Genomic DNA, 20,310 nt, shown 5'->3' with positions numbered 1-20,310 from the left:
GTCTAAGGTTACATGATTACTAATCTATAATATACTTTTAATAATAATGATATCAAGATTTTGTGAAATTAATCATGAAAAACCACATTCATGAATCTAAGATTTTTTTTGTCCTTAGTGTATATCCTATTGACAATGTAAAATTGAACTACTGTGTTTGAGTTATTCGAGATTATTTTTTTCTCCATGTAGTAGTTCACTGTCCTCCCCTTCCTCTCTCGGGAACTATTTTATTCATTTTGTAGATATCCCCCAATTGCTTCATTTTGAAATATAAGGAAATATGTACATATATATAATTGCAATCATTCTCCTTTTGTTACCCTCAAGATAACCAGATAAACTACATGTGCTTTCTATGTTCTCTCTCTGAAGATCATTCCAGTTTAGTAGAGAGATCTTCACTCCTTTTACACTTGCGTAGTCTACACTGTTGTTTATTCAAACAATTCCCTATTAATGAACATTTGGATTGACTCTAATCTACTTTTAAAAAATAACCAGGGATACAGTTTGTACTTAATACCTAGAAGTTAAAAAAACTGGCACTGTCATTCTCTTGACCACTCTACTGATCCTCTGACTTCTTAAATTTCCATTTCCTCAATTGTAAAACAAGGAATTGTAATATGACTTACCTATCCGGGTTAAATAAAATTGCAATTCAAAAAGTATTCCCATATATGTTAAGAAAAACTGAAACAGCCACTAAAATGCATTTAAAATAAATAAATTATGTAATTATCACCACACAGATTCACCATACAGCTCATTTCTATTTAAGAGATTCATATTGAGACAATGACAAAATAGACTGTGTCCACAGAAAGATCGAGAGAGTGAAATTTCCAGAAACTATCTTAGATGAAATAGTTGAAGAATTCAGTTAAATATTTATTGAACAAATGCAGAATAAATGAACTAAGGGCTGTTATAACCTGAAGTTCCAACAAACAACTTCAAATATTCAGAGGGCTGTCACGCACAGAATGAAAGACTTGCTCAGTATTTCTCCAAAGGGCAAAACTTGAGCCAAGGGATAAATATAAGCAACCAATGGGCTGCAGGATAGTTGTACAAAGTGTATCATGTACCTTCATAGCTTCTTTGCCCATACAATGCATTCCACACTTAAGTTTTCCCTTCTAAAAGGAGACAGCGCAAGTTAATACGTCTCATGAATGTCTTAAATAAGTTGCATTTTCATGGCAAGCCCTCCACTGCCAGCAATGGATATACTCACACTATTGGAAAAAATCTAAAGTCAACAAACTGGTTTAGTATGGAAATGGTCTATTTGTTCCTCAGCTATGTTTCTGTATTTTACATTAGTGGCTCTCAGGAGGTGGGGGTGAAAAGAGAGCATATTCTCCAAAGAGCGTGAATCATAATCCCCAGGGATTCCGATACTGTGCCTGGGGACAGTCTTGCTTCAAGTCCAAATGAGTCATGACAATTATCAACCAATGGTGCAGGTAAGAGTGTGGCATGTGCTGGGGCAGACAAAAGACAGTTGACAAACACTATTCTACATGAAACAGGAAACCTTATTTTATGAGTCACCAGAAAACAAACTAACTGTAATACTGACGGGTTCCATCCAGATTATTAAGTCTTACAAAATGAGAACTGTTTCAACAACTATTCAGCATAATGTTTAAGGACAAAATGTATACAGTATATTTTATATTCTATATGTATTTTATCACATACTCAGTAAGGAATGCTGAGGTGCTTAAGCCATCCAATAAACTGAAAATACAAACTTTACATTTCGATATCTGTCAGTATACAGGATTCTGAAGATGAATCTTGAACTCAGAGTGACAAATCAGTTTTCAAGGAAAGCCACATAATCCGTCAGTCTGGCTAACTGCTGTTCATTGGGTATTGGGGGAACTGGAGCAGGCTCTGTATGTTAAAGAATAAACACACTTCAAGTTAGATACCACTGTAACAAAGCTTTGGCCCCAACACCTATCTCCCCCAATGCCTTCAATTTTTAACAATAAGTTAACTTTCTTAGATTTGTCCTGGTTTTAGACAAAATCTTACATCATAGAGCCTTGGACATTTTTGAAAAGCAAGTCAAGAAGTCCCAACTTTTATGAGTATGGTTTTACCTAACTGGTAGTAAAGGCATGTCTGATGTTGTTGTTATTGAAGTATTCTATGTAAAGGTTAAAGACACTTTTATCAAGCAACATCTCGTTTAAAAGATCACAGCTCTTCTTGAAACATCCCTACCCATGCAACATTAAATTCAAGAAATAATTAGCATGCCTACCATGCCCCAGGCTTCACTGAAGAATATTAAATTGTCAATGAACCAAACAAACAAACAAACAAACAAAAAATCCCACAAAGAACCTCAAGGAATTTACATTCCAACATTTAAGTTACTACACGTCAGCCTCAGGATGCCTTCTGAATAACAGTGCTGGTGAACAGCTCTGGCGGGCCTCCCCAACATGAGAATAAGAAGGCTCTGCAGCTGGCCCAGAGGAGGCCACCGCTTCAAGGCAAGCTCTAGGGGAGCCCAGTTTCACTCTTGTAACCAGATGTATTATTACACATTTATGAAATTTAACCTCTGTTTACAAGGTAAGAAATAGATACACACACTCACACACACATATACATATATATATTACAAAAAAGAAATTAGGAACAATGAGACATTTTAAAAATGTGCATATGAAAATACATACCTGATAAGGGAATAAACTTGTTAAAGGAAACATCCAGGGCCCCTGCAACTAAATTAAAAAAAAAAAAAAAAATGTACAGCTCAATTTACAAAAGTCATTGTAAAGACCTTTCATAGAACATGTGATTTTCAGCACAACATGCATTTATGGCCATTTATTTCTCAAACAGGGATAATAACCATCCTCTATCATAACTCTTCATTATATTACTCTTCCCCACTATCTCACTTGACTGGGATCATGTCTTCCCACTCTTTGTAACTCAAAGGGCACATTGAGAATCCTTTACTGTATGTTCAACAATGTCTAAACGTAGGCATTCCGAGTAGGTGGAAGGAAATTTGGGTTGACGTGGATGCAGGCGGGTTTATGGAAGTGGGCATTAAGCCTGGCTCTAAAGATCTGGCAGAAAAGGACACTCCTGGTCAGCAGAAGGAAGAGAAACTATCAGGCAGGAAGGAGAGTGTGGCTCACTTCCAACAGCAAGACTGAGGGGCTGGTAATTCAGATAATGACAACAAGGGCAGGTCACAGAAATTAAGGCCTTAAAAGGAGGGCTAGAGAAGTTAACTCTGAGAAAGTGGAAGCCACAGGAAAAGTGCCCATATGACTTGAGAGCAAGCAGAAAAGGGGGCAATTGAATATTTAAGGTTTTTTTAAATACAGACAACAGTTTGGATATGAAGGATAAGCTCAGTTACAAATGGCTCCATAAAAGGATGGAGATTAATATTTAGTAAAAACTATGGTGTAAGAAGGACCATGAAACACCTATATAAAATCATTTATATACAGGAAATACATTTTTAAGAGTTTAAACGAGCTGATCCTTTCTACCCTGTCTACTATGCTTTATTTAAAATGTGTTATTTCCATCATTAGAAATAACTGACGTTAGAAAATAAATCACAATCTTTAAAAGATTCTTTCTACCCTGTCGACGCTTTATTTAAAATGAGTTATTTCCATTATGTTAGTATAGCAGAATTTTATATGCAATTATCAAAAATCAAAGCCTGAAAACCCGAAGCAGTCTTAGAAGAGTTCAATGCTGCATAAATGGGTGAAAGCTCCACCTACCTGGCTTTCTGGGCAGAACCATTCTTGTGGTGGAATCAGCTTGCCATCCTTGTTCTAATATACCTAAAAAAGTATATTATACATAAAGATGCAGAAAGAATAAAACACCCCACAAAATCCAAAACTTGTCCATGACATTAGTTGTACAGAAGACCTGATGTGTTTAGTATAACCCATCGTATGCATTTTTACTAGAAAGATGTATCACAAAAAGCATGGAAACTTATTATTGAAATATTTCTGAAACAGGTATCAAAGCCTCATTTTTCTATTAGGCTGCTATAATCATTAAAAGATGGTTAGTTTTCTGTCAAGAATACATTACAGTATTAACCTAATCAGTATTATTTGAAACAAACATAAGGAAAACTCATATGGTGCCTTTTGTGATCATCATATCAGTAATAACAAAAATGGCAATAAGAAAAACAGCTTCCATATACAGAAGGTTTACCTGTAGGTATCAGACTACGTGCTTTTATAGGGATCATTTTATGTAACCACCACAACTCTATGAAGTGGGATATAGGGCCATCATTTGACAGGTATGGAAAATGAAGTTGAGGGAATTCAAGTGATTTGTCCTAAGTCACATAGGCACTAGCATCAGGGATGGGTGGTACCAGGATTCACATCCAGGTGGTCAGCTGAGAGTATGAGCTCTGAAGTATGTTATATATAGAAAATAAATGACGGATCCATTGTAAGAGCCAAAAGAATAAATAAAAGTATTTGATAACTTAGTATAAGAACTTTCATTAACCTCTTCATGTATCTAGAACTATGCTAGGCCCTGGAAATTTAGGATGTGGTGCTTGATGGAGCTCATATTGTAGCTGGAGAATCAAAAATGTCAATCATGGTAAAACAATGCAACAAGGTGTATACAATATTCTTTTTTTTTTTTTTGAGACGGAGTCTCACTCTGTTGCCCAGGCTGGAGTGCAGTGGCACAGTCTCGGCTCACTGCAACCTCCGCATCCCAGGTTCAAATGATTCTCCTGCCTCAGCCTCCCAAGCAGCTAGGATTACAGGTGCCTGCCACTATGCCCAGCTAATTTTTTGTATTTTTAGTAGAGATGGGTTTTCACCATGTTGGCCAGGCTGGTCTCGAACTCATGATCCACCTGCCTTGGTCTCTCAAAGTGCTGGGATTACAGGTGTGAGCCACTGCACCCGGCCAGGTGTATACAATATTCTATAGCAACGAGCAAGAGGAAGGATTAGTCTGGGCATCAGCTGAGAAATGAAAATGCGAAGTTACATTTGGAGAGACCGGCAGGTAGGTGTGAGTGGGGAGCAAGCGCGCGCCTAGGGTATGGGTCCGAAATGGCAGGGAAAATGGGCTGAAAAGGGATGTGGGGATGATGCCGCCTTTACCAAATAAGGGCGAAATAAGGATTTCCAGATATGAGTAAAGAGGCCAATTAAGACATATTTTTGTAACCAATTGTGTGGATATTCACGCATTTGCTTGCCACAGAACTATTAATATGCTTGACTGCAGGGTGCCTGCTGCGTGTTCCACAACACCTGTTTCATATCACCTCTCAAAAAACACTGCCTGGACTCCAAAAGCATATTCTGTTCCAAGCGTTTCAGAGGAGACTGTGAACCTACAATTCACACTTCCATTTTCCATTCTCCTTATAAAGTAAAAAGTAAGCCAAAAATACCTTTCACAGCCTCTTCTACAGGAAGTCCAACAAAGGCTGCAAAATCATCAGCGATGATTGAAGTATACGCTTGAGAGACCAGGGCGAAGGCGCGTCTCCTTGTTGCATCTATTGTGGGAGTGCAGGGTTGGCAAAGAGTGAACCAGGGGAGCAGGTATTTTCAAAACACATCGCTAAATCACACCACTGTCCTTGTCCAGTTTTCATAAGCAAGACCAGATGAACCCAAAGATTTCTGTGCTTATAGATACAAATATATACGTCCAGTATGTAAAGGGGGTTCAAATATTGCTGAATAAAAAAAATACATTTCTTACACTTCTCGGATAAAAAATCTCAGATAATGAAAATTACAAAGATGGAAAAGGGTTACTAAACACAAGGCTCTAACCCTAAGAAAATACAGTTCGTTTACGCAATGGGGGTATAAATGTACTTATCTTATTTCATTCACAAATGCTGGAATCAAAGCAGCAGAAAACTGATTTGTGTAATCAGCTGTCCTTTTCAAAAACGTCTCCAATACAGGACCACACCTGGGAGTCACGGAACAGATCCTGTAACTGGGGCACTCTTCAAGTCTGCATCAAACTCTTGACTGAATTAAGGTTCAAACTCCTAAATTGCCACCCTGAAAGAATGAGTCTGAGACTGCCAAACAACACCAGCAACAAAAACTTCCCTGAAATGGCATTTAGGATTGTCCCCAGGCTCACATACCCACACAAATCAATTCCGGAGTGATGCAGAGTTGAGCACTGTGGAACCAGCTGGCCTTTCTTCCTGTGCAGTGCTTTGTGGTAACGCAAGAGCTCCTCCACCTGGCTGTCCACATGCTTAGGAAATATTCTGGGTCTTACTTTCCATATTTAATAGGCCAGTGGACGTATGTAAAACAAACACCCTAACGTATTTAAAATCTTCTCTCCATTCCTGGGACATTGTCAAACTACACCAATTCCCTCAGATGCCCTTTGTGTCAAACTAGTGCACTGGCTCTCAGACAAGTCTTACACCTTCTCCCACTGGGGCTTTTGGTTTACGCTGTTCCATGGCCTGAAATGCCCTCCTGTCTGCTCTCTACCATTCCTAAGTCTGTTTATAATTCATTACGATCTCTGCCCTTCTCTAAACTCAGCAGTATCGTTTACACTTCTACTTTAACAAGCAACTTTCCACCTACGTGGCAGACACTGTTCCACCTACCTGCTTCTTTTCAATTCTATTCCAAACTTCTCAACAGGAAGGGCTATTATCTTTATAGTCCCCCAAACATCTAGCATCTCCAGTGAAATCTATGCCAAATACATGCTTGTTGACAGTATCACAAGGACCAAAATGGGGCACAACTCCAACACTCAGGCTTTGTTTTCTCAGATTCCTTAAAAACTGCTGACACTCCCGTGCCTTCCCTTCATACTGAGCCCGACATCCTCTCCAGCTTTCACTCAGCCACTGTCTGTCCGCTCTTCCTTCTGTGGCTTTACACTTCTTATTGTAGGTTCCTTCCTTCCTTTAACCAGCCTGTAACCTAACAGACTTTACAACACCAAGAAACGTTTTCTATTAAGGCTGCAGATATTCAATGGATAAGAACTGAGCCAACAATGGAAAAGAAATATATATTTTTTAGAGAAACAAAAGTATACACCATAAAACTATATTCAATTGGTAAGCCAACCATATTTCAAAAACATTTACTTCAGTTCAAATATTCTGATCATATTTTCAGAGTGGGGAATAAAACAGGAATACAATAAGAATGGAGGAGATAAACAAAAGGGAGAGAAAAGTAAAAAGATATAACTGGAAAAGGAAAGAAAAACATGCAATGGGAGGCAGAAGTGAGTTGACGAAGCAAAAATAAAGGCTAAGTGTTCTTAGTCTCAGAAGCTGCAATATCCACTTGGCACGAATCACATCTACATTCCAACTAGTCACTCTGTGATCCCCAAGTTGTGAAATCTGTAACCTCAGGCTCCAGAATGACATGCTGGAAGGTGGAATAAATTGAGCCAGCACCTAATATCTGTGGCAGTTGTCGATGGAACACATTTTTGGTGAAAACAGAAATGCTAACAGAACGCAAATTCAGTTGTTCAACAAATACTCAAGTGCCGCTCATCCATCTCTGCCTGTGCTGGAGACAGAAGGCAAGAGGAGCTAGTCACTCCCATCCTTTCGAATCCTCTTCTGTCTTTCCCAGCCATGCTGTAAGCCAGGGAGGTTGGCCACCAATGCCTGTGGCACCTGAGCTCTCCTGCTTTGGCAAATGGGGGTCTATCAGGTCACAGGCTGGGAAAGAAGGTCAGGGAATTTACTTCCCATGTCCCTTCCCTGCCTTGCTCCAGCTGACCTTCTGTATCCATCCTGTGGGGCTGCCCCAGAAACACTGGCCCGCTGCCTTGCCCTTTCAGGCCTCAGATGAGAATGGCTACTGTCTCCCTAGTTCCTGGGTACTTCCTCAGCCCCTGTTTCCTGCAAAAATACTTTTCGCTAGCTTCTCTTCAGTTAAGTCATTTTCAGGTTTTTAATAGGACTGTGCCTAATTTAGAATAGAATGGAAAGAGATCTTAGCTAGAAAATAAGTTTCTAATATGTTAAGAAGCAAAATGTTAAATTCATCAGTAAGACCAATCTGTTAAGAGACTATCCTGACCTGGCTGCATTTTACAAAGGAAACCACAGTACCATTCATGAATCTGGAGATTTGTAAAAGTCTCAGGATATGTTCAGGAATATTGTAGTACTTTAGAATAAGGTATATTTTCACAAATGAGGAAAATGAGACACTGAGGAGTCACCCCAGTAAGTGAAAGAATCAGAATTTAAACTCCAGAAGCATGGATCCAGAGTTCAAACTCCCACACGGTATGCTGTATAGCCTTTCCTGGGTCTACTGAACTTCTTTCCAGGAATTCTCAATCTCATGGAATTCAGTGAAAGGAGGCTCTGGGAAGGAATAAAACTACAGATCCCACGGTGCACAACGGAATGCTTGCTGAATGAGTAAAGAGCCCCAAGCCCAGTCCTGCCAATGAACCCGCTGTGTAACACTGGGAAAAGGCACATGGCCTGCGACTGCACCACCACAATCACAAGGCTGAATCACAAGGATACTATGAAAGTCCACTGTAACACCAATTCCTCAGGCCTTATATGAAGAGGTTTCCGGTGCTACTTTCTGAAACTGCCCCTGCTATACCTGTGCAATCTTCTTCCACACTCCTCCCTTCCCATCTATCTGCCTGCCTTAGGATTCTGCTCATTTCATTCACATTTAAAGAACTGCCTCCTGTTTTGTCACTGACATTGTTCTGTTTTATGCTGCTAAGAATTTTACCATGCCAAGGGAATTATGTGCATCTCAGAAACAATCTTTGCTGTCTGCTGCCCTGTAAAGCTGATATCCCTTAGCAGAATGATGAACAGTTATTAAAAAATTCCTGCTCCCTGACATCCTCCACAGCAGGAGGGCATACAGTGAAGGTGGATATTAACTGTGGAAGTAAGAGTAACAGTAAGAAATAAGAGTACACAACAACATAAAACAAGATTATACAATTTTATAAAGAGTGAACCAGGACGACTGGAGGCAAATGTTAAGGGTGGGAGAACGTAGAGAGGCAGGGAATGAGATTTTATTGTGGGATCAGTGCTCTGTCACACCAGGCTTGTAATCTTTCAAAGCAATTAAAAATGCATTTGAGCATCTATGTATTAAACTGATTAGTTACAAAATCCAGAAGCTTAAGACAACACCTCAAAGGCTGAGGCTGACAAAATTCCAAGAGCAGTCTCTATTTTCACATCTCTACAACCCATACCTTAAACTTGTTAGAATATTACAAGATCTCATTTTAATAGCAAAAAAACCCCAAAAAACAAAAAACAAAACAAAACTTAAAACTGACGAGCAATTTCTATCTAGAATTAAGAAACAACAAAGGCACAGGAGCCAATGTAATCTCAAGCAACAAAAAATGAAGAAGCATGATTAGGGCAAATCTGAAAAATTTTGAAAACTGCTCTTTTCACCTATCAAAAATATCTACTTAAACACACACCACTGATTTATTACTTCAACACTGCAGCACTTAGGGACCAAGTCTCATCTAATTTCATTTTTAATCACAAAGAAACACTACCTCTAAGTGCTTCCATAATTGGCTGGACCGTCTCAGACCACTGGTGAGCGTTGATGGTTGTATAGATCCCAGGGAAATCTCTCTGCCAGATTCTTTGTCCTACTGACCAAATTCCCCCAAGTTCAGAATTTGCCTGCAATAAATATTATTGCCTTAGAGGTATTCACTCTGTAAATGTACCAATGATTGTATCTTAAAACAAAATACCAGAAATGATATAAAAACTTGTTAGTTACATCATTAAAACCTAATTCAACATTTATTTTAAAAGATGCAATTACTTTTTCAGCCCAATCACTGTCAAAAGGGTTTTTAAACACTATGAGCAGTAAGGTAAAATTTATCTGTAGGCCTAATACACATTTTTAATTACAACAGCAAATTAAGGCATGAGAAAGTAGTCCAAAACCATTTCAGAATTAAGCCTGGAGACTAATTAGCTTAAGCGTTGTTTTTAAAGATGCTGTCTTTGAATTTCATAGATATATTATGTATATATATTTAGGTCAAAAGTAATAGCAAAATGGTTAACAACAGAGACTGTCAATTTAAGATGTCACACATTGTAGCCTCTCTAAGGATAGAGCTTCCACTAATATCATTGAAACTTATGTGCATAATTTATAGTTGTTCTTTATTTAGCCAAAGAAGTTGAGGAATATTCCAATCTTACTTAACAGGATGTGTGAGGGGGAAAAAAAAAAAAAGTAAAAATACTAATCTGATCTCTTGATGAATATCGACAATGAACAAAAGTTGAGATGAATTCTTGGTAATATCCTGAGAATGTTAAAAATTTCACTTTACACTCATGTTAGACATATGGAATCATCTGACATTAAAATTTTACTTCATTCCACTTTGGAAGAACCTTTTCACAGGCTATTTCTTCTAATCTCCCATCCAAAATAAGAAATTTAAAATCCTAATTAGCAAAAATAATCTTACTGCTGTGAATCATTCTTAGAATATTCTTGTAAACAATGGCAGTTTCAAAATAAGTACCATTACAGGAAGCAACATAAACCGGTTGAAAATCACCTCGGCTGCTTCCGCCACCTCCAGGACCTTCCTTCATCTAAACTGGCTCAGCTGTTTAACTAGGGAAGCTGCACATAGAATTGTCTCAAGAAATCTAATCAGTAGGAAGTGGGCACAAATTCTACATCATCCCAGCAAAATTCAAATTTCTGACTAGAGGACTCTGAAGATTTATTTTGAATCCTTAATACTAGTTTGATGACTATTTCTAGGATGTCAGACAGAAAACAGAAACTTATAAAAGGTTGCCATTTAAGGGAATGTCATTACATTAAAGCAGTAAGGCAGGTTCAGAGGATACTTACAGATTTTATAGCAGGTGGTATTCTTTTCCAAAGATATCTTGCATTATTCCTAATTTATGCCACCACAAAGAAGAATAATCAATTAAAAACATAATCATCTCCGTAAATGTTAAGAACGATCAGGTCCCAAGGCAAACATTCAGAAGTATACTTTACATAACACAAAGTAAAATTTAGTGTTATATGAATTTGTTTTGGGGAAACAATAGTAGTTTTCCAGATAAAAAGGACATGAAATATTTTTACCAAAGTAATATTTTGCCATTTCTAGTGAACTTTTAAAAAAATAATAATCCATATCCCAAATTAAGGCAACAAACACGAGGACATATAGAACAGCCCAAATGATTTATTTGGATACAAAAGTAAACAAACTTATGTACTATGAAGGCTCCAGCATTCCCTGACAATAAGCTTGGTACATAACACTTCTCTCCCTGTCACAGTCCCTCCTACCAGTGGGTAGAGCTTCTGAGGCAGGAGTTTGTATGGGTTTGGAGGCTTGAACTATGACAAACATATAATGATAGTTTTACAAAAAATTAAAAAAAAAAAAAGTACATGTGTAATAAAAATTTCAATTTAGTTTTTAAAAAGATATAAAAGAAAGGTTTTGGAATAATTTAAAATAAAATTTTATCAGGAATAATCAGTGAGTCTACAGGAGAACTACAGGAGATTTTTTTTTTTTTTGCACAGTTATGCTTTCTTTTTGAGACAGGGTCTCACTCTGGTTGCCCAGGCTGCAGTGCAGTGGCGCAATATCGGCTCACTGCAGCCTCGACTTTCTGGGCTCTGGTAATTCTCCCCACCTCAGCCTCCTGGGTAGCTGGGATTAGAGGCATGCGCAACCACATCCAGCTAATTTTTTGTATTTTTAGAGCAGATAGGGTTTCACTATAATCCCCAGGCTGGTCTCAAACTCCTGGACTCAAGCCATCCACTTGCCTCGGTCTCCCAGAGTGCTGGGATTATAGGCGTGTGCCACCATGCCTGGCCTAGCATAGTTATGCTTTCTGACTTTTCCATGTGAATGTGAAATAGGAATAATTAAAAATTTAAAAAAACTTTCAAAACTCATACATGTTTGCAATGAATCTCTTGGCTGCAATCTTCTCTTTCCACTTCTTTTGTTTTATTAGTATGAAGTAAATAAAGATCATAAAAGTATTTTAAAAAGACAAAGATTAAATGAATTTACTGACATAGTTTCTCATAATAAATTGAAATGTTTTCTAGAAAGTATATATAAGACAATGACGACCTAATCATAATTCATTAAGCTATGATTCAATAGGAAATAGATATAATAGTTATTATAATAAAAGAGGTAGCTCGTTGTGCCTATGTTTGGTGGTGCTACTTCAGGGCAGAAATATTTCCATGTAACTTTTGAGAAACCTGCTGCTCTTGGCTTTAGGTTAAACGTACTTACATGTCATTATGGAGCAAATATAAAGCTAGAAGCTGACCATACACTGGGGGTGTAGCAATTCCTCCAGGGGCCTAGAAGGCCAAAAATGAAAACAAAACAAAAAAAAACAAAACACAAAATTTAAAAAACCTCATTTACTCTTTAACTTTCATTTTTGAAATAATATTTTATAAATGCTAATTAAAAAGCCTTTTTAGTCTAAGATTATAAATAATCTTATAGTCCTAGTATAGATTTAGAAACAGCTTAGAGAAGTATTAAACACGAAAATCCTAAGTATTAAGTTTATATTCGTCATCAGCTTTCATTTATCTCCCTTTGGGCCTCAGTTTCTCTATACATTCAAGAATATGTAAGAGGATCCCCTTTCCCAGTTCTCAAATTCCCATTTAAATGATCTTACTAGTATAAGAAACAATTTCGACAGATTCCTGAAGCATTCTGATTCTGCCCATTACATCAAGCGTCCTGAATAAGAGACAGAAAATCACCACAGCTGCGTTGCAAAGACAATTCTTTCAATTTTAACTCAATTGGGAAGTATCTATTGTCTATTAGTGAGCTGCTTCTTCTGGATGTTGTTTCCTTTAGTTAATTTTAAAACTAATGATATAAACGCTTTTTAAGTGTCTAAGAAAAACGTTAACTTTAACAGCTGCATAACTTTCATTTGTCTTACTGAAGACAAAGTGGCAAGCTTACTTGACAACATTACGAGAAAGGCTCTGTGAGTTAAGAAAAGGTTACAATGGTCACATCTTTCTTGGTGTGTGTGTGTGCTTTGGGGTGTGTGTGTTGGTGTGTGTGTATATACCAAGATCTTTAATAAAATCCACATTACTACTCTCTCCCAACCCGATACTAGGAATGAAAGATGTCTAATTAATACGGGCTTATCGGTAGGTGCTGGAGCAAAGATGCACAGGGTTTTCGGGATCACAAGCTGAAGACATATAACAAAAAGGTCCCGGTGACTTAGGGGAGACCGGGCCCGGTCGCAGCAGGCCGCGACGGTCAGGGCTCCACACGTCCACCTCCCGCGCCCGCCCCGCGAGCTCCCAAAGCCCGCGAGCCTCAGACCCCGTTACCCTGGAAACTGGTGCCGCCCCGGGGCCTAAGACTACTCCGCAGTTTCTCCCAGGGAACGCAAAGGGCTACCTCGAGCTCCTGGTTCTCGCACTGATCCAGCAACTTTTTGAAACTGAAGGCACTTTCCGCCATCACCGCCACTGGCATCTTCCCGGCCGGTCTCGCCGCCGCACCTTCCGGACAGCCAAACCCCAGACCGTCCCTCGGGCGTCGCGCCCGCGATGACGTTTAAAGCCGCCGTTGCCGCCGAGCGCCCCTGCGCACCAGACCGTCAGTTCCGGGGCGCCGTCAGACATTGCCGCGGCTGGGATAGGGCGCCGCCGTTCTGGCCGGCTCTCTCGGTGCCCTGGAGGACCTGGCCGGCTCGGCTGGAAGCTGTGCTCAGAGCGCACGGCCGCCCCCTGGCAGGGAGGAGTTCGTTGCACTTTTGAGGGTTCTTCACGAAGACATCCAATATATAGAAAACAACAGCAACAGTAACGCATTTTTAAATATTAAAATTGCTAGGGAACACAACGGATCCTGCAGCTGCTCGGCTGTCCTGGTCAAGTCGGTGACCCTAGGGCTCCGCTCCGTGCCCTGCATACCGTAGGCGCTCACGAAACGTTCGTGAGTTCCCCGCTTTGAGGAGACAAGCTTAAAAACTCGGAATGTAAGGTTTGAGTCTCCCCAGACCTGCTTGTTGGGTAGCGTCCTCCGCCCGGGCTCGCCCCGCACACCCCCCCCCCACTCCGGAGCCACGCTTCTCCAGCCGGGACCCCTGCCTCCTTCCGCGCTATTCTCCGAACCGCAGCCAGAGGGAATTTTTTTTTCTTGCCTGAAACGTAGAGCAGATCTGGTTACTCTTATGCACAACGCCCTGAAATCCAGGGCCCTTCCTATCGCTCAGAATTTACATCTAATTCTCAGCTCTCCCCCGGCTTGCTGTAGCCATCCTGGCCTCTTTAGTTTTAGTTTCGCACAGCACTGATTGTTAGCGAACATTATATATTGCATATTATTTATTAACATACTTGTTTTTTACATCCCTCACTAGACCCCCAGGAAAGAGGCTTTGATTGGTCCCTGCTGCAAGGCTGGCTGCATAATTTGTGGGGCTCAGAGAAAAGTGCAGAGCTTCCTTGTTCAAAAAACAGAAGGAAAGTGACTTTAAGGTCATAAAATATAAAACTTTCTCTTTCCTCTCAGTTTCTCTCTTTTCATAGTGTTTTTATGGGTTATTTAATATCATTCCAAGAAAAATTTAGATTTAAATTGTTAGCATGAAGTTTACCATTCATCTTTACGTTGTGCAATGCCAGTTTTAAATATTAATATAAGTGCACTGAACTCATATGTGGAATCACAGAAATGATACAATTTGTACTTCATAGCTTATACATGCGTATGTATTTTGTTTTTACCAGAACCACGCTGCACAAAGTGAACTTACCTGTTTTCATCGCACTTTATATGCACGAATTCCACCTCCACTCTCGACCTGTGACTCACTCATGAGTAAGGAAGGACTGAAAGGCAAAAGGACTATGGACTGGCCTTTCGGCATAATCCGGTGTTTAATATAAAGAAGTGCACGAATAAGAAAAGATACGATATGTGTGATGGTTAATACTGAGCGTCAACTTGATTGGATTGAAGGATGCAAAGTATTGATCTTGGGTGTGTCCGTGAGGGTGTTGCCAAAGGAGATCAACATTTGAGTCAGTGGGCTGGGAAAGGCAGATCCACTGTTAATCTAGATGGTCACCATCTAATCAGATACCAGCGCAGCTAGAAATATAAAGCAGGCAGAAAAATGCGAAAAGAGTGACTGGCCTACCCTCCCAACCTCCCAGAGCCTACATCTTTCTCCCGTGCTGGGTGCTTCCTGCCCTGGAACACTGGACTCCAAGTTCTTCAGCTTGGGACTCGGACTGGCTCTCCTTGCTCCTCAGCTTGAAGACAGCCTATTGTGGGACCTCGTGATCATGTGAGTTAATACTTAATAAACTCCTCTCTTTCTCTTGATAGATGGATAGATAGATATAGATATAGATCCTATTAGTTCTGTCCCTCTAGAGAACCCTGACTAACACAATATGGTTCCTTCATGTTTGTTAAGACATCATTGCCTTCTTTCTGCCTTCGAAACAAGTTTAGGCTCTAAGGGAAAAAGTGTGGCCTTTCAGGGCTCAGCACCCAGCTCACTCAGTTGTAGATACAGCACGAGTACCTTGTGCTCACTTTGAGTCTTGCTGGCCTTGCAACATCAGGGGTCCACAGGGAATTCAGTGTGCGTGGTGCATTGTGAATGCTGTGTGGAATATCAGTGGCCACATGTAGAGGCCTGTTTCCCTGGCTCATGCTCCATTGTCTTAATGGACCTCACTTACAAACCACAAGTTTACAGATAAAATTATTAAGCATTTCAAGACAGAAACAGCCATCTTTGATTATTTTTGTGTAATCCACAACATCTCTGTGTGGAAATGATTGTTTAGTAATTCCCTGAATGGAATGTAAAGAAAAAAAAAAAAAACACTATAGTGTTCCTCATGGAACTGCCAACATTAAATAGAAGGGCACATAAGCAGTTAGCAGAACTAGAGAGATCTTGGAGGAATAAAGCAACAGAGTTTCATCCATGGCTGCAAGGAAGGAAGGACTGAGGGTAGTATGATTGTCAGATCATTTGACAGAACTATGAACAGCAGGATTTTGAAGCTTGTAATACTGATCTCTAACCCTTTTGGGGCAAAGAAATACTCAGGAGAAACGCTGCTTGGCAATTTGATCATTTAAAGGGAAAACTATCATGTGAAAGCTTTGGCAGGTGCTTTGGGCCTATAAGAGGTGGAAACCTACAAAGGTGGCTCTTCGCTGAATAGAAAATCCCGGTGAGGCTTTTGATACATATCACAGGTTAGAGGTGGAGATGGGGTGTCACTTAAAGGACCAAGCTGTTCTTCAGAAGAGCAGTACGGGAATTTGGGAGTTGGAGCCTGGGTGCCAGAAAGGGTACGAAGAGAGTCCTTGCGGGGCAGCGAGGAGTCTCTGGGAGCAGTTGGGGTCTAAGGTGAGACCCTGCTCTGGACACCGGGAACTCCAAGTGGCAGTGAAGCACTGAAGCGTCTTCAGGGCTGTGATGGTTGACATTCAGTTTTAAATTGTCACTGTACTGTGCTGGCGCCACCTTTCCCCCCAGACTTTTGATAGTAAATGGGAGAAGTGAAAGGGTACAGGAAAGGGCAGTGTGGCGTAAAAGGCTGTCATCTCCGGAGGTGTGACTCAGAAGAGGGGTCGAGACTGGGAAGAAACAAGAAAGTCAATGAGAGGCACCCACAGGGACCCTCTGTTCCTGGAGATGCTGGCGCTGTAGTGGGAAGGACTGCATTTCTCTCTGCTCTTGCAATGAGGGATGGGGTCAGCATGCTGAAGGGAAGCATGCACTCCGAAAGCTGGAGGATGGGGGTCTCAGACCTGTTACTGCCCCTGGTCTTCCCCTTGTGCAGGCGGACCCTTTTTCCATAACTCTTCTCTGAGAGAAGCACAGTGATTGAGGAGGTTGGAAATTGTACCAGGATGGCTGATACAGTTTGGGTGTTTGTCCCCTCCAAGTCTTGTGTTGAAATGTGATCCCCAGTGTTGGAGGGGGGCCTCGTGGGAGGTGATTGGATCATGGGGATGGATCTCTCACGAATGGCTTAGTGCCATCCACTTGGTGATGAGTGAGTTTTCACTCTGGCAGTTCACATGACACTTGTTGTTTAAAGGAACACGAAATCGCCTCCTCTGTCTTGTTACCTGACTTGCTATGTGACATGTCTGCTCCCCCTTCACCTTCCACCATAATTGGAAATTTACTGAAGCTTCACCAGAAGCAAAAGCCAGTACTATGCCTCCTGTACAGCCAACAGAATCATGAGCCAAAGTAGACCTGTTTTCTCCTTAAATTACCCAGTCTCAGGTATTTCTTTATAGTAACGCAAAAATGGACTAGCACAATGGCTACCTCAAAACTCTGAAATTTGATGTTTTTTGGTCCTATTTTCTACCCTTTCAAAGTTTTCTGCTCCATTTGCTCCTGGGGACTATAGAGTCATTTATTATGAATAAGGTCCCTGAAGAAGTGATGTCACAGGGCCTCAGGTGTGCTCCCCCCAGTTTCACACTGGTTGCCCATTTGCTTCGGGATCACAGTTTCCATAGCTGGGTCTACAGCTACATGATCTGTCTGATTCATGTCATGAAGAAACCACAGCAAGCGTTTATCAAGTGGCCCATCTCCCCTCCTGGGGCTCTTAGGCCCATGCACCTGCTCTTGAAGCTCTGGGGTGTGGATAAGTCGGCCAGTGTGGGACAAAGCGTAGGAGAGGAGAACAGAGGATGAGCCCTCGTCACCTCTGTGCTCAGAACACTCCCATTGTGTCAGTCAGGATTGCAGCAAGAAACATGGAATGCTTAGTGTATTCATCTGTTTTCACACCGTTATAAAGAAATACCCAAGAGTGGATCATTTATACAGGAAAGACGTTTGATTGACTCACAGTTCTGCACAGCTGAGGAGGCCTCAGGAAACTTACAATCATGGCAGAAGGGGAATCAGGTACATCTTACATGGAGGCAGGTGAGAGAAGAGCAAAGGAGGAATTCTCAAACACTTATAAAACCGTCAGATCTTGGCCAGGTGCGGTGGCTCACGCCTGTAATCCCAGCACTTTGGGAGGCTGAGATGGGCGGATCATGAGGTCAGGAGATTGAGACTATCCTGGCTAACACGATGAAACCCCATCTCTACTAAAAATACAAAAAATTAGCCGGGCATGGTGGCAGGCACCTGTAGTCCCAGCTACTCAGGAGGCTGAGGCAGGAGAACCCCTGGAACCTGGGAGGTGGAGGTTGCAGTGAGCCGAGATCACGCCACTGCACTCCAGCCTGGGCGACAGAGTGAGACTCCATCAAAACAACAAAAATCCCAGCACTTTGGGAGGCCGAGACGGGCGGATCACGAGGTCAGGAGATCGAGACCATCCTGGCTAACACGGTGAAACCTCGTCTCTACTAAAAATACAAAAAAATCATTAGCCGGGCGAGGTGGCGGCGCCTGTAGTCCCAGCTACTCGGGAGGCTGAGGCAGGAGAATGGCGTGAACCCGGGAGGCGGAGCTTGCAGTGAGCCGATCGCGCCACTGCACTCCAGCCTGGGCGACAGAGCGAGACTCCGTCTCAAAACAAAAACAAAAACAAAAAGAAAAAACACCAAAAAACTGTCAGATCTCATAAGAACTCACTATCACGAGAATAGGAGAAGAGCAGGGGGCAACCGCCCTCATGATCCAATCACCTCCCTCCCTTGACACATGGGGATTACAATTCGAGATGAGATTTGGGTGGGGACACAGAGCCAAACCATATCTCAGATTGGGCAATTTGAGGAAAATTTAATAAAATGGCTATTTACAAAGATATTGGAAAACTACAAAGGATAGCACCCCAGGGCTCGCAATAGTGTAACATCGTTACCACCCCTAGAGTTTAAAAAGTACATGAAGGGGAGTTCTACTTCTGCGGACACACTCCCCACTGAAACAGCCATCGTTGGAGAAAATGATTTCTGAGAAAACTTAAAAGTTTCTGGAAATTATCTTAAAGGTATATAAAAATTGAAAAAACAATTCAATAAAATATATCACAACTTGGTAAGAACAGAGAGAGTGTGTGGCATTTGAGCTGCAACCTGCTCCTTCCTGCCCCACACCTAGCTCAGCTTGATAGAAGCTCCACTGTGGGTGGATGTGGTCAAGAAGATGGGGCTCACTCTCCCTTCTTCTCTCAAACAAGGGATAAGGTGTCTCACAAGAAGGCAAGGGATATAAGCATTTCTCATCCATTCCAACGCCAAGTTTAAGGCCAAATTCCAGATAAGTGTGGCCAAGAGGCAGGAGGCTCCCTTCCTCCACCAAGCTCCCACTCATGGATGGAGACTATACACTAGGTATAACAGGCCCGGAAGCAGGGGTCCTAATTGCCTTCACTCCAGCTTGCTTTCTAGGGTAAACATATATTCTGTGTACAGTAGAAAAGCTGAGAAGACCAAAGGCTACCACTCCTGCCATGTGCCAGAGTAATGACCGTGGTATCCAAAAATCAATCAGTGTAATAAGCCATATCAGCAGAATAATGGATCAAAACACACGTTCATCTCAATAGATGCAGAATACATTTATAAAACAAAGTCCAACTTTTTTTAGTAATAAAAACACTTAATGAAGAGAAGGGAATGTCTTCAAACGGATAAAAGGCACTTATGTAAAACCTGCAGTTAACATTACATTTAATGGTCAAAGACTGATGACTTTTCTCTATGATCAGGAGGAAGACAAGAAAGTCTGCTTTTACCATTTTTAGTCAACAACGTACTACAGGTTCTAGCCAGGGAGATTAGAGAAAAAAAATCAATGAAAAGCGTCCAGATTGGAAAGGAAGTAGTAAAGCTCTATCTACTAAAGATGATGTGATCTTGTATATAAGAAATCCACCAAGGCCGGGTGCGGTGGCTCAAGCCTGTAATCCCAGCACTTTGGGAGGCCGAGATGGGCGCATCACGAGGTCAGGAGATCGAGACCATCCTGGCGAACACGGTGAAACCCCGTCTCTACTAAAAAATACAAAAAGCTAGCTGGGCGAGGTGGCGGGCGCCTGTAGTCCCAGCTACTTCGGAGGCTGAGGCAGGAGAATGGCGTGAACCCAGGAGGCGGAGCTTGCTGTGAGCTGAGATCCGGCCACTGCACTCCAGCCCAGGCGACAGAGCGAGACTCCGTCTCAAAAAAAAAAAAAAAAAAAAAAA

At 41.3% G+C, this 20,310-nt stretch overlaps 1 protein-coding gene across 3 annotated transcripts; it reads right to left on the bottom strand.

Annotated features, from left to right (window-relative positions):
- Window positions 1–873: 873 nt before the first annotated feature.
- COPS8 (COP9 signalosome subunit 8) lies at window positions 874–14,858 on the bottom strand. 3 transcript variants are annotated; one of them, XM_025404197.1, is made up of 9 exons: window positions 13,555–14,858; window positions 12,800–12,864; window positions 12,397–12,467; window positions 10,962–11,010; window positions 9,616–9,748; window positions 5,468–5,575; window positions 3,792–3,854; window positions 2,712–2,759; window positions 874–1,911 (listed from the first exon to the last, which is right to left on the bottom strand). In XM_025404197.1, coding segments are annotated over exons 3-9 (483 nt in total). In that variant the 5' UTR covers window positions 12,399–12,467; window positions 12,800–12,864; window positions 13,555–14,858; the 3' UTR covers window positions 874–1,831. The 3 variants fall into 3 exon arrangements, with proteins under 3 accessions (XP_025259982.1, XP_025259980.1, XP_025259981.1); XM_025404195.1 differs by lacking the exon at window positions 12,800–12,864; XM_025404196.1 differs by lacking the exon at window positions 12,800–12,864 and having other exon boundaries at window positions 3,792–3,845.
- Between the last annotated feature and the right edge of the window lie 5,452 nt (window positions 14,859–20,310).

The sequence above is a fragment of the Theropithecus gelada genome, chromosome 12 (assembly GCF_003255815.1).
Source record: "Theropithecus gelada isolate Dixy chromosome 12, Tgel_1.0, whole genome shotgun sequence".
In the NCBI taxonomy this organism is placed as follows: domain Eukaryota; kingdom Metazoa; phylum Chordata; class Mammalia; order Primates; family Cercopithecidae; genus Theropithecus; species Theropithecus gelada.
This window is presented reverse-complemented; position numbering and strand designations above follow the sequence as displayed.